This window comes from Schistocerca piceifrons, chromosome 2 (genome assembly GCF_021461385.2).
Source record: "Schistocerca piceifrons isolate TAMUIC-IGC-003096 chromosome 2, iqSchPice1.1, whole genome shotgun sequence".
NCBI lineage: Eukaryota > Metazoa > Arthropoda > Insecta > Orthoptera > Acrididae > Schistocerca > Schistocerca piceifrons.
Window position 1 is genome coordinate 901,637,926 of NC_060139.1, and position 15,488 is coordinate 901,653,413.

The 15,488-nt window shown below is 46.6% G+C and overlaps 1 protein-coding gene across 1 annotated transcript in view; it reads right to left on the minus strand.

Annotated features, from left to right (window-relative positions):
* LOC124775976 (organic cation transporter protein-like) overlaps positions 1-15,488 on the minus strand; it is a 154,347-nt gene that overhangs the window by 46,174 nt on the left and 92,685 nt on the right. The window contains exon 3 of the mRNA XM_047250816.1: positions 3,952-4,210. Within this exon, the coding sequence (XP_047106772.1) occupies positions 3,952-4,210 (259 nt within the window). The remainder of the gene's footprint in view (positions 1-3,951; positions 4,211-15,488) is intronic.

A 15,488-nucleotide genomic window follows, 5' to 3' on the forward strand; every position in this document is an offset into this window, starting at 1 on the left:
CTCCAGAATGATGACCTGTATGATTTGCACTCTACGTTTGGGACTCAGCGTGAAATGTTCCTCTCCTGTCGCCGACCACATACTCCACTCACGAAATCTCGCGAGCGAGTTCGTTTTGCGACTTAATTACGCCGCTGCAGCTGAAATGTTAGTCGGCGCAGCCATATGAACTTCTCACACGCATGTCGCTCTGTAGACAAGGCTCCTCTGCAGTGCCCAGATCTGTGAAACTAGATTCAGTTGTTACGCTTCCTGCCCCACTGTTTTGAGTCCTGTAGCGCTCTGACTGCTACACAAAAATTTCCACAACTCCGACCACTAGACTAGAAGACAAAATAAATCGTGTCGCCTGCACTCGACTGTCTATTAGTGTCCGACAGAGATGTCTCTCGGTATATGTTAACAAATGGGACGATAAAACATTCAAATCGTATGCAAATCTTTGGCTTACCTGGAAGAACTCAGTTTTTACAGCGTAATTCAGTCTCCCCTGATTGTCACAAAAATCCTTAACTACACTACACGTTCCCTCCGAACAGTTTGGCTGTGAATCCGTACGTCTCTATTACTCACAAAAACCTGTTTCATTCTCCTCACTGCTCTGCGGCAAACAGAGACTGAAGAAAAATTCAGAACTTCACTCTGCGGCCCCCCGCTCTGCTCAGCATGATCTCCCCAACGCCGGGAAAAGATGATTGACATTTATACCTTTCTGCTATTCAGCACCGCCTACGTTTTATCCTCGGTGGCTGGTATTCCATCTTTTCTCCCAGTAACAACACACTAAGAGATCCTGCTCTTGGCCATACGTTTGGTACCAGTATTGATCGTCACAGCAATTAGAAAATATTATCTGGCATCATGGTAAATCAGTTTCATTAGTGCAGGACTGAAGGAAAAGCTACACGCAGTAAGGCCGCATCTTCCAAAATCCAGCGGACGCTAACGCTCTCGTTATTAACTCGGAAAAATTCCACTGCAAACTGTGGCTGTCCTCTCAAATGGTTCAAATGGCTCTGAGCACTATGGGACTTAACATCTGTGGTCATCAGTCCCCTAGAACTTAGAACTACTTAAACCTAACTAACCTAAGGACATCACACACATATATGCCCGAGGCAGGATTCGAACCTGCGACCGTAGCGGTCACGCGGTTCCAGACTGTAGCGCCTAGAACCGCACGGCCACAACGGCCGGCTGTCCTCTCAAATTATGGTTGCTCCCATAAGACTCAAAAGCGGTACATTGCAAGTACATTGTTACCTTAAGATCCGAAACTTATGAAACCAAGCACCTAACAACTCTCACTTGTGACTAACAATCCCACCCATTTGATGGAAGGAAGACGATCTATAAAGACATTATAGAACAGCAAAGTGCATATCTTCTTTGAAAAAAAAATTAAAATGTAAATATATATATCTGTATATTGAATTGTAAATATATCTATGTTAATTTATGATAACAGTCGTTATTATTAAATTTGTTATGGTGGCCCACCTCATGGTAAGACAGTTTAGATAATTTACATAGTTTATCTCTTCCACTTTCCCCATTTGTTACGAAAATCTGAAAGTGCGAAGGTTTGCCGTTTTTACCGGATACAACTTTGCTTATTTACCTATGATATGTTTAAGCTGCGTGGTGGACTAGACACTCGACACAGACGATTCATTTTTCAGATCAGAGGAAACATGTCAGCTACCAGCGATGCAGGAGCGTCGTTTCGGTTGCCTACTCAAACGGCGCTTAATACACAAGTCCGTCAAGTCGTACTCAACTGGATAGGATAACGAGTGTACGCACAACAACAGTCCAAAATCATTATTTATGACGCAAGAGCAACAGATAAACAAAATGGATGTGTCATTAATGCTGTTAAGTTAGCAATACGTTTTAGTAGACGTTGACAGTTGCTGTAAATGTCCTACACTCTCTAAATGCCCTTTTCGTAGACTATTAACACGTACACTGAAGTTAGTGGAAAGTGATGAAGCGCTAGTCCGATATTTACTACACTTCGTGGAGGTGTTCATCTCACAGTGGATAATAAATAACACCTAACACTATCTGAACAAACGCACCCGGACACCTATTAATGGACATCAACGTGGGGTGTGTCTGTTGCCTTCTCTTCTTGCCACATTTTTGTCTCGCGTCTATCCCGCTAAAACTTGCTCTGCATCGTACTACAGTCAGCTGTGTGAAATATGTGATTATGAAGCCCCCACGTTCCTCACGCCAATGTTTCGACTTTCTCAATGTCCGAAAAATTACGGTAACCTGCCCGTGCGCATCTTACAGGTATGCTGTGTTGAAATGTCCACCAGAAAATTTCTGTTACGATACGCACACTCAACAGCCATCAAGGTTTGACATCATACTTAATCTGCAGGAATGGCTTTTTCTGTACTGAAATATACTGAAAGTAATCCCCCTTAAGGATGAAATGTTAATCAACATATCCCACTGTTGTGGAAAGACTGGAGTATCCATTTGGTAGCGTTCGAGGTGTAACACTTCGTTTCCGTCATTGTATTAATGAAGACGGTGAATCGCTGTTGATTTCAGAGACATCGTTCAAACCTTATATGGCGGAATTTGTCTGCTGGAAAAGCTGACGGGGATATAATTTTGCGTATCGCAAAAGGAACTTCCGCTACTGTGTGCCTTGTAACCGATAGTAAAATAACTGGAGTGTCACCTGGTCCAGCTAGATGAAAATACAGTTAAAGAGCGTTCTTAATTTTACAGGAAAATAGTTATTTTATCCAGGCCATGAACTTGACTTTAATGGTGCTTTGGCTACTGAAATAAAAAATAAAAAACTGTGCGAGGAGTTTGTGGCCGCGCTGCAGATTTTTGTTAAAAGTGTTGGGATAAGACTGTAACAAGGGTTTCGTATTAAAATGTAATTTAATTATCATTGTCTTTAGCACAGTGATTACATACAATATCGTAATGGTTACAGAAAAGATAAATAGCAAGTCCTATTTTCTTTTCACGCTACAGTTGCTCAATCGGCTCTGGACTTTTTTGGCTTTTTGCATTCATTTCGACGCAAGCTTTCCTCCGACTTGCGTTTCGTATATGTCGGAGTCATATGAAACGACATCTTTAATTATTTTGTAATTTTCAATTTAATACTAATATTCACTTATATTCGAGGGCATATATCAAAATGCCGGCCGGAGTGGCCGAGCGGTTCTAGGCGCTACGGTCTGGAACAGCGCGACCGCTACGGTCGCAGGTTCGAATCCTACCTCAGGCATGGATGTGTGTGATGTCCTTAGGTTAGTTAGGTTTAAGTAGTTCAAAGTTCTGATAACCTCAGAAGTTAAGTCCCATAGCGCTCAGAGCCATTTGAACCATATATCAGAATCAGTGTCCTAGCTATACGTGCTTTCGCGATAACTTTACGTAAAGGTAATTCTCAGCAATCACGCGCACGCGCCTAACTTCTATGGTGACGTCACAGTCAGAAAAAGTACTGCCGACGAACACGTCCAGACATGGTCTATCTGTTGTGGGCTCTAACATCGTTTACGCATTATTAGTCTCGTGGTTATTACTGATTCAAATCTGACGGTGTATTGTCAGCCAAGGTATTTTGGTCGCCGAGCGACCATATGTTTCACGTCAAACCCAAGGGTTTTTTGAAGTATGGATCTTTGGAATATATATTCTCTACACCATGTATGACACCCTTTCACTTCCACATTTTCACACGTATAAAGAAATTTTCAGGCGGAAAACTATTCATCCAGTGAGGAGATGATGCTAGCTGTACATTGGTATTTTACGGACTTCGCAAAATCGGAGTGCAGTGCTGGGAGGTACTCATTGGAAAACACTGGATCAAAGGTAACAATATGAAATGGGACGACGTAGACAATTAAGTGCATTTTGACCTACAAACTCTTAGTGTGAGAAATTCCGGCCTGTGCGTACCCAGGATGTACATCATGGTGAAGCAGTTGTCGAAGGCGAGCCCGACGAGGAAGCGACAGAGGCAGAAGGCCCAGAAGCTGGAGGCGAAGGCGGTGGCGATGCCGGCGGCGGCGCCCACGGCGTTGGTGCCCACCAAGGCCGGGATGCGGCCCCAGTGGTCGGCCACCCAGCCGAACACCACGCCACCAAGGATGGCGCCCGCGAAGAACACCGACTGCGCCACCGAGCCCAGCGCAGACTTGTCGCACACCCACTCCAGCTGCCGGGCACAGGGACACTTTGTAGTCATACGAGAATTTCCATTCGTTAATGAATCAATGTTACACTACTGGCCATTAAAAGTGCTACACCACGAAGATGACGTGCTACAGACGTGAAATTTAACCGTCAGGAAGAAGACGCTGTGATATACAAGTGATTAGCTTTTCAGAGCATTCACACAAGGTTGGCGCCAATGGTGACACCTACAACGTGCTGATATGAGTAAAGTTTCCAACCGATTTCTCATACACCAACAGCAGTTGACCGACGTTGCCTAGTGAAACGTTGTAGTGATGCCTCGTGTAAAGAGCAGAAATGCGTGACATCACGTTTCCGACTTTGATAAAGGTCGGTAGCCTATCGCGATTGCGGTTTATCGTATCGCGACATTGCTACTCGTGTTGGTCGAGATACAATGACTGTTAGCAGAATATGGAATTGGTGGGTTCAGGACGGTAATACGGAACGCCGTGCTGGATCACAACGGCCTCGTATCACTAGCAGTCGAGATGACAGGCATCTTATCCGCATGGCTATAACGGATCGTGCAGCCACGTCTCGATCCCTGAGTGAACAGATGGGGACGTTTACAAGACAACAACCATTTGCACGAACAGTTCGACGACGTTTGCAGCAGCATGTACTATCTGCTAGGAGGCCATGGATGCGGTTACCCTTGGCGCTGCATCACAGACAGGAGCGCCTGCGATGGTGTACTCAACGACGAACCTGGGTGCATGAATAGCAAAACGTCATGTTTTCGGATGAATCTAGGTTCTGTTTACAGCAACATGATGGTTGCATCCGTGTTTGGCGACATCGTGGTGAACGCACATTGGAAGCGTGTATTCGTCATCGCCATACTGGCGTATCACCCGGCGTGATGGTACGGGGTGCCATTTGGTTACACGTCTCGGTCAACTCTTGTTCGCATTGACGGCACTTTGAACAGTGGACGTTACATTTCAAATGTGTTACGACCCGTGGCTCTACCATTCATTCGATCCCTGCGAAACCCTACATTTCAGCAGGATAATGCACTACCGCATGTTGCAGGCCTTTCTGGATACAGAAAATGTTCGACTGCTGCCCTGGCCGGCACATTCTCCAGATCTCTCACGAATTGAAAACGTCTGGACAATGGTGGCCGAGTAACTGGCTCTTCACAATACGCCAATCACTACTCTTGATGAATTGTGGTATCGTGTTGAAGCTGCACGGGCAGCTGTACCTGTACACGCCATCCAAGCTCTGTTTGACTCAATGCCCAGGCGTCGCAAGGCCGTTATTACGGCCAGAGGTGGTTGTTCTGGGTACTGATTTCTCAGTATCTATGAACCCAAATTGCGTGAAAAGGTAATCACATGTCAGTGCTAGTATAATATTTTTGCCCAATGAATACCCGTTTATCATCTGCATTTCTTCTTGGTGTAGCAATTTTAATGGCCAGTAGTGTATATATATTTGTAGATATACAGTGACTAGAAAATGAATCACCAACATGAGATGGCTGTATGTCGATGTAACTTCATATATGTGCACACCATCGGCGGGTATATAAATGATTAGAGTTGCAATTCTCTGTGACAGGTAGAGCACTTACCATACTGCTTTAGCATTGTTTCTGTGTAGTGTTGTTGTCGCTGGTTCGTAATCCTCTGATTATGCTCACGGCCCTTACGAACCATAAGCACGATCAGATGATGAGTGATAACTGTTTAGGACACGGAGCTACCGTGAACTGGAGCGAGACAGAGTTATCAGCACCTGACAGTGAAAGGGCCCTCATTGTGGGTCTCCATTTGGCCGATTGGTCTAATCGTGCATTATATAAATTTTCCAGGCATTCAGATGTGACAATGACGTGAAATGGGACTGCATGGAAACTTGCTGCCAGACACAGCCGTCTTCAAAGTTTCGGTTGACCGTGGCTGATCACCACAAGAAAAGATCGCCGTATTGTGCACTTCCGTGAACAAGTTGGTTGGTTGCTTGGTTGATTTGTTGGAGGGGACGAAACAGCGTGTTCATCGGTCCCATCGGATTAGTAAAGGATTTGGAAGGAAGTGGGCCGTTCGCTTTCAAAGGAACCATCCCGGCAGTTGCCTGAAGCGATATAGGAGAACAAGTAATGGATTTTCTGCAACATCCTGTTTTGGCCTGCGCTATTGGTCAGTGACTAGCAGCAGGCACATTAGGGAATTACCGTCTCATACGTAGACTGCATTGCTCACCACAACACAAGTGGCTGCGTCTGGAGTGGTGCCGCAAGCGGGATGCATGGACTGCTGGTGAGCTGCGTCCTACTGTGTTGAGCGATGAACCGCGGTTCGGCGGCGAGCGGGGCGGTGACCTGCGCAGAGGTCCCATTCTTCCAATGCCTTCGCGGGACACAGCGAATTTAGTCCTGGCGGTCATGGTGTGGGAAGCCAGGCCGGCCGCGGTGGCCGAGCAGTTCTAGGCGCTTCAGTCAGGAACCGCGCGCAGGTTCGAATCCTGCCTCGGGCATGGATGTGTGTGATGTCCTTACGTTAGTTAGGTTTAAGTAGTTCTAAGTTCTAGGGGACTGATGACCTCAGATGTTAAGGCCCATAGTGCTCAGAGCCATTTGAACCATTTTTGTGGAAAGCCGTCGGATATAACTAGAGACCTCGGCTGATAGTGACAGCGAACTCTGACGCCACAACGTCACGTCACGGACATCCTGCATCCTCATGTAGCACCGCTCAGGTGACAGTATCGTGTTGTCTTCCAACAGGACAATGCACGTTCACGCATTGTATATATCTGTATGAATTGCCTGTGTGATTCTGAGGTAATCCAGTGGCCGGCGAGTTCCGCAGATCTGTTCCTTGCCGACCATGTGTGGGACCATCTCGGATGTCTTCGTCCGCGCGACCACTATGGTCGCAGGTTCGAATCCGGCTTCGAGCATGGCTGTGTGTGATGTCCTTAGGTTAGTTAGGTTTACGTAGTTCTGAGTTCTAGGGGACTGATGACCTCAGAAGTTGAATCCCATAGTGCTCGGAGCCATTCGAGCCATTTTTTGTCTTCATCGTTCCGGTGTCAGAAACGATGATATGAAGGACCAATTAAAACAGATATGGGCCGCCGTGCCTAAGCAGAAGATACAACGGCTTTTTGACATAAAAATGGAATCAGTGCATGCATCCAGCCCAAAAGATCTGCAAATTCGTAATCACTGAAATAGCATCACTAATGTACCATCATATTCCCTCCCAACATTTGAAGTTTAGTTTTCTCCTTCCTTTCTGCGTTCTTCACTTTTTTTCAGACACTGTAGTCTTGAAAAAATCAGCGTGTGATGCCCCACTCACGAGCAGTTGCATGCATGCATGCATGTCCGAAGGAACAGGCACAGTGGCGACTACAGCCATCACGAAATACACGAAATGTATTCGCAATTAGGAATATGGACTACCGTCAGCTCATAATGGAATACCGGCAATGAAAATATGTGCCGGACCGGAACTCCAACCCAGATTTCCCGCTTATCGCGAGTGCTCGCCTCACCATTTGGCTATCCGAGCACGATTCACGGCCAGACCCAAACTTTCATATGTCGTCAACCATAGGAGTACAAACAGTAATCGTGCATCCGTTATGTGTGTTCCGGAAAAACATACCTGGATGTCCGAATGAACATTGCATCGTGATTCGGAATAAATCAGGCACTACAATATCTTATTTATACGCCGACCCCGAGCAGGCGACTTTCATGTAAAATGGCTCCCCCGTACGCTTGCGGAGACCGTGGCCCGTTTCTCCGGCAGGGGTTCTGCACGTCGCCGCTCTCTATGATTTGTCTAGGATGACGTTATAGCACCACACCTTGGCGCCCACTGTTTTCCAACAAGCCAGCGCATATATTGGCGAGGCACTGCAGCAACACGTCAGTAAGCACCTGAAGATGAAGAGCAAATGTCTCACTGAAATATCGTGCAGCTTTCACTATATTATCTGACGCGACTCCCATGAAGCAATGAAGCGGGACCAACGTTGTCTCCATGCCGCTGCTGAGATAAGTTGCCGTGTCCTACTGCCATGTGTTATCAATAGACAATGTTACCTCTCGCTCGCTCTCATTAACGTGTTTTATTTCTTCACTTTATACGTGTCCTCTGCTGTGACATGTTTGGTTTTTCTTCATTGACAGTGCGTTGTCTGCCGGTAGAGTGGTAACAATCTCGTAACTTGCCAACGTTTCACCTATTTCAGGGCCTGTTTACGTTCTTCAATGATCTAAGCATCATTATTAATGCATTTGTCGGCTTTTATCAAAGTATACATAGTTCATTGAGTTTGTAGTCGACTGTTATTTAGGTAAGGTTGTTTTACCCCCTCCCATTCTTAATCTGTCAACACGCCTGCTCTACTCCACTGAGATGAGCAGGAAGTCGAATCCTTCCTATAGTAAGATGGTTTGGCAGTCAGGGCAATGAGTACGGTAGTGGTGTCTCGTTTCTAAGGCACGCAACTGGGAGTGCGATTTCAACATTTTCAAAAGTGACGTGAGACACAGAAAAAGAGGGGAGAGAGAGAGAGAGAGAGAGAGAGAGAGAGAGAGAGAGAGAGAGAGACAGAGACAGAGATTATGGAGCACGTTGGGCGACATATGACTCTTGTTCGTATGTGGAGGCGGTTTTGTACAATGGCAGCTTCTTGGGACAAGAAGTGAGAGCGAGGCCGGTATGCCTAGCAAGGAAGACAATGTCAGTCAAAGGCATCGTGCAAAATCCGTTTTACCAACGATCGTGACAGAGAAATTCTTCAGTCGTTCCTGAGCGAGGAGCATACCTGGGTTGGCAACTTGGGCAGAACCGTTGTAAGAGATACTCTCAAACCAACTCCCGGGGAAAGGTTGAATGGTTTTTGCGATCTAACACGAGGTCACTTCTAGACGGGTAGTGTCGCACGATCGTCTCCACGAAGGATAAGACTCTGCTGACGACGCCGAGTTCACGCGCCACTGAGTCCATTGTCGACTCAGCGAACCACGTCGTAGTACGCAAGTAAACTCACCGTGTGCAAAAAAAAATCTGGGATATGTAAATACACTGCTACACAAAACTTAAGGAAGAAAGTAACTTCAGCATGATGTGTCATTGCCAAGTGACAGACCTCAATGGAACGTACGCCATATTTACACACATCAAAAATAATTCTGCATCACCCTAGTTCCCAGAACTCCTGAACACAGATGTTGACTATGGATATTGCATCAAAGACACAGTCCCTTTGACTGTTCAGAGGTGTCACTAAACCCGCCTTAAGATGTAAACAACCATGCAGGAGCGGCGCCTATTAGACGGAGGGTGTCCGACAGCCGATCAGTTCGTCATTCCACCAGGAAGGAGGTACACGGCTTGTCTTGTTTGTAGTTCAACCATGCCTACACGGTCAGTACTGTGATTCGATCACGTCCGCATTGTTAGTTTGTGCCAGGAAGGGCTCTCGACAAAGGAAGTGTCCAGGCGTCTCGGAGTGAACCAAAGCGATGTTGTTCGGACATGGAGGAGATGCAGAGAGACAAGAAATGTCGATGACATTACTCGCTCAGGTCGCCCAAGGGCTACTACTGCAGTGGATGACCGCTACCTACGGATTGTGGCTCGGAGGAACCCTGACAGCAACGCCACCATGTTGAATAATGCTTTTCGTGCAGCCACAGGACGTCGTGTTACGACTCAAACTGTGCGCAGTAGCCTGTATGATGCGCAACTTCACTCCCAACGCCCACGACACCATGCAGCGCGGTACTAATGGGCCCAACATCATGCCGAATGGACCGCACAGGATTGGCATCACGTTCTCTTCACCGATGAGTGTCGCAAATGCCTTCAACCAGACAATCGTCGGAGACGTGTTTGGAGGCAACCCGGTCAGGCTGAACGCCTTAGACCCACTGTCCAGCGCGTGCAGCAAGGTGGAGGTTCCCTGTTGTTTTTGGGATGGCATTATGTGGGGCCGACGAACGTCGCTGGTGGTCATGTAAGGCACCGTAATGGCTGTGCGATACGTGAATGCCATCCTCCGACCGATAATGCAACCATATCGGTAGCATATTGGTGAGGCATTCGTCTTCATGGAAGACAATTCGTGCCCCTATGGTGCACATCTTGTGAATGACTTTCTTCAGGATAACGACATCGCTCGACTAGTGTGGCCAGCATGTTCTCCAGACATGAACCCAATCGAACATGTCTGGTATAGATTGAAAAGGGTTGTTTATGGACGACGTGACGTACCAGCCACTCTGAGGGATCAACGCCGAATCGCCGTTGAGGAGTGGGACAATCTGGACCAATAGTGCCTTGATGAACTTGTGGATAGCATGCCACGACGAATACAGGCATGCATCAATGCAAGAGGACGCGTTACTGGGTATTAGAGCTACCGGTGTGTACAGCAATCTGGTCCACCAGCTCTGAAGGCCTCGCTGTATGGTGGTACAATATGCAACATATGGTTCTCATGAGCAATAAAAAGAGCGAAATGGTGTTTATGTTGATCTCTATTCCAGTTTTTTGTACAGGTTCCGGAACTCTCCGAACCGAGGTGATGCAAAACTTTTTTTCATGTATGTAGAAAGATCTGCTACAGCATAGTACAGAGGTAACTGAAAGAGGTACACAATGAGATGAGAGGGAATGGCATTTTTGTTCAAAGATGATAATTATACGGAAGTGACTGTGATTTACGATGGACCTGTGGACAATATAAAAGACGGAACGTGGTTGTTAATAGGGTGTCTGGTTATAACTGAAGCCAATGCATGCTACGAAATGTGCTTACATGTCAGCCTCGAGGTTGGTAAGGAGTTCTTGTGGTAGGACGTTTCATTCCTCCACCAGCGCGGTTGACAACTGGTGGACGGTAAGCGGTGCACGTGAACGTGCTGCAATACGTCCCCTCAGCGCGTCCCACAAGTGGTCGATGGGATTTAAGTGGGAGGAATGGGCAGGCTAGACCATTCGCCGAATATCCTCTTATTCCAAGAGTTACTTCACCAGCGCTGTTCGATGCGGTCTGGACTGTCATCAGTAAAAATTAAGTCAGGATCAAATGCACCCCTGAAAAGACGCGCATGCGGAAGGAGGACAGCGTCACATTAACTTCGACAGGTGAGTGTACCACGTTCAAAGATTCAGAGGTCAGTACTCCCAGGCAACATTATGCCTCCCAACATCATAAGACCTGGACCACGAAAACGATCGTGTTCGCATGGTGAGAGGTGGGAATAGGTAATGCACCCAGAAACGTAGAACATGATCGTTTTGGTGATCCAGGTCTTATGGTGTGGGGAAGTATAATGTTGCGTGGGAGTAATGACCTCCACATCTCTGAACACGATACATTCAACAGTCAAAATTACTGTGATGTTTACTCCTTCCCCGGGTGCGTCCTTTCAGGGATGCATTCAGCCCTGACTTGGGCTGGTAGAGGAATGGAACTCCTTAGTATCATTGTGGTTGTTATGGGAGCACAGCGCAGAGCATGCATTGACCTCCGTGTTGATCATAAATCCTATTAAAAACCATGTCGCATTTTGTAATGTCCACAGGACCGCCATAAATTGCAGTGACGTCAGGGTAACGACTGTCTTTGAATAAAAGTGTCATTTCTGTTCGTCTCGTTGAATATTTCTTTCAGTGAGTTTGTGTACTATACTGTAACAGTGGCCCTCCCGGTTAGCCGTGCGGCCTAATGCACGGCTTTCCGGACTGTGAAGGAGCGCCTGGTTCCCGGCACGAATCCGCCCGGCGGACTTGTGTCGAGGTCCGGTGAGCCGGCCAGTCTGTGGACGGTTTTTAGGCGGTTTTCCATCTGCCTCGGCGAATGCGGGCTGGTTCCCCTTATTCTGCCTCAGCTACACTATGTCGGCGAATGCTGCGCATACACGTTCTCCATGTACGCGTACACCACCATTACTCTACCACACAAACGTAGGGGTTACACTCGTCTGGTGTCAGACGTTACCTGGGGCGGGTCCACCGGGGGCCGATCCGCACTATAACCCTGAAAGAGTGGTTCAGTGTGGGGCAGGGGACGACGGAGGGGTGAAGTGGACTGCGGTAGTAGTCGTGGGGTTGTGGACCACTGCGGCTGCGGCGGGGACGGAGCCTCTTCGTCGTTTCTAGGCCCCCGGTTAACATACAATACAATACAATAATGTAACAGTTCTTTCCATGTACTGTTCAAGTATGCTGGAGCTGTCTTGGTTGGCAGTGAAACATTTTCCTAAAGTTAGTTTTGTTGTGTTGGCAAAAGAGCCAACACCGTGTTACGAATGGAGGCCGAAATGCACGCGTCTTAGCTCACGCAGGCTGGCGTGAGGAGGGAAGAACTATACTGACGTGAGGTCTGGAACATGACATGGAATGAGTATTCAGAAAGCGGACGTAATTAGTTTGATACTTAACTTTAATCCATTAATGATGAACGTCGCTCTTGACGGTACATGATTCACGATATCAATATCAATAGTAACTGAATATGGCGGCTTGCTAGGTCGTAGCAAATGACGTAACTGAAGGCTATGCTAAACTGTCGTCTCTGCAAATGAGAGCGTATGTATACAGTGAACCATCGCTAGCAAAGTCGGCTGTACAACTGGGGCGAGTGCTAGGGAGTCTCTCTAGACTAGACCTGCCGTGTGGCGGCGCTCGGTCTGCAATCACTGATAGTGGCGACACGCGGGTCCGACGTACACTAATGGACCGCGGCCGATTTGGAGGCTACCACCTAGCAAGTGTGGTGTCTGGCGGTGACACCACAAGTTTCGTGTTACCTTTTGCACAATACTGTATTTTATCGTCAATATGTCGCCATAAACGAAAATTTATGTTGTGCCAGAACTCGAACCTGCGTCTCCTGTTTTTCACGAACTGTCGCCTCAACCATTAGGCTATCTCCTTTTATAGTGAAAAATTTTTGTTTACACAAATTTAATGAAATAAGGTATATTATGTGCAATGCACAGATCCCGTTTCTCATAGCACTTTTCGTCTCGGTATTAAATAACTCATCAGAGTTTCCAAATGTACAGTACAGGCTTGTGCATGTAATAGCAGCAGAAAGTGGCCTGCAGTTTCTGCTGCATGCCTGTGTGTTGTACCACGCGCTCACCGCGGTGAATGCTCGCCTCACAGATATCAAGTCGATCATCTTCACCGAGTGAGGTGGCGCAGTGGTTAACTCACTGGACTCGCATTCGGGAGGACGACGGTTGAATTACGCTTCCGCCCATCCTGATTTAAGTTTTCCCTGATTTCCCTAAGTCGCTCCAGGCAAATGCCACGATGGATCCTTTGAAAGCGCACGGCCGGATTCCTTCCCCGTCCTTTCCTAATCCGATGAGACCGATGACCTCGCTGTGTAGTCTCTTCCCCCAAACAATCCAATCCAGTCCATCCAATCGACCATCTTCGAGCGGGAAAATCTCAGAACGACGCAGGTTAAGCAGAGCATGAACTTTTTCTGTGACACGATTGATAAGGGACTCCGTCGTATTTACATCGATTCATTGATGAAGGGGTTGCAGAAGACCGAGAGGAGGAACAATTTTTGGTTTCATTACATTTCATCGAATGACCAGTAGTGATAGAGTGTTCTGCTATAGCGGATGTGCTGGCTTGGAGGACGCGGGTACGTCGTCTGTTTTTGGGTTCCTAAACAGTGTGGGGATACGTCGTTTGCCATATATAAGATTTGCCAGAGGCCTACAAACACCTGCTTTGCGCCTCTCTGTGTTCTAATAGAGCCCAGAAGCGCCGAGATTTTTTATACAGGGCGAAAGATCATTTTAACGTTACGTTTTCGTAACACTCTGCCTATTTTTGCGGAAATATTTCCAATATATGGTGCATAAGCTGTCCTTTTGAAAGCTTCATCCTCTTCTTTTGTCTGCCAATCACGTCTGTAGTGCTCACTCCACTAGCTGGGACGAATATACGAGTAAATTGTTCAGGAGCACACTTTTTAGGTGTTCCAGTTCCATTTGTAGGTTGTCAGTATCTGAGATTTAATGGGCTAGGTGGATCAAGGTCTTCAGAATGCCCATTGTTTGTACCGGAAGGTGGAAATTAGAAACCTGCACTTTCGCTGAACAATGATTTTCCAGAGATCCAGGTGACTGATGCGGTTTTGTGAGCACACACGAGATCACCAGGTAGCGCCTTCTATCGGATCGGAGACGAGAGATGCTAGACGTCGTGTTTGTTGACCGAAGTGAACTTGGTGAGGTTTAACTGAAGTCAATAAATTCCTTTTGTTTCAGTGGAAATTTGAGTGTGGTGTTTTCGTGTGATCGTTGGACTTTGAAGTGTTTTCCTGCCTTATTTTTGTGTGTATCGGCCGGCCGTTGTGACCGAGCGGTTCTAGGCGCTTCAGTCCAGAACCACGCGGCTGCTACGGTCGCAGGCTCGAATCCTGCCTCGGGCATGGATGTGTGTGATGTCCTTAGGTTAGATGGGTTTACGTAGTTCTAAGTCTAGGGGACTGATGACCTCAGATGTTAAGTCCTATAGTGATTAGAGCCATGTGAACATTTGTGTATACCGTTAATAAAGTTGCCAGACTGAGACAGTGTATGAATTGTTAACGGTGTGCGTTGTTCAGCACAATGGGTGGATATCGGGATCTTTCTGAATGTAAATTACAAGGGGAGGCCGCCAATTGTGAAATTCAGATTCGATTCATACTGCGCATAATAAAAGCTCATGGCCAGAGGTGTGATGTGGCAAAGCACCAAGATGCACTTCTCAGCCGTTGTCGAGAAAATCGACAGTTAAAAGAAACCGTTGCGGTGAAATACTCTCTACGATTAAAGGTTTACTACAGCGTCGTGGCGCAGCGGTAAGCGCTCGGGTTTGTAATCCGAAGGTCGCCGGATTGAATCTCGCACCATGCAAATATTTTTTTTAGTATTTGTTTTTTGTAATTCAAATGTTTATATATATATATATATATATATATATATATATATATATATATTTCCCGGCAATCAGTTGCAACAATTATGCATACAATAAGTTGTTGAAAGTCGTTTGTCGTGGAAAAACTGGCGACTTCGAACATCATTATGTTTTCCGCAAACAAAGTTGTATTTCACAAATGTTATTAATTGTCTTGATAATGTTAACCACGTATAGTTAACGGAAGACGTAGAAACGATATTCCGAAACGAATACGTACAGCGTAAGTCAAACGTTCGAATTAGAATAGAGACCCCACGAACACAAATTCGCTGTGGC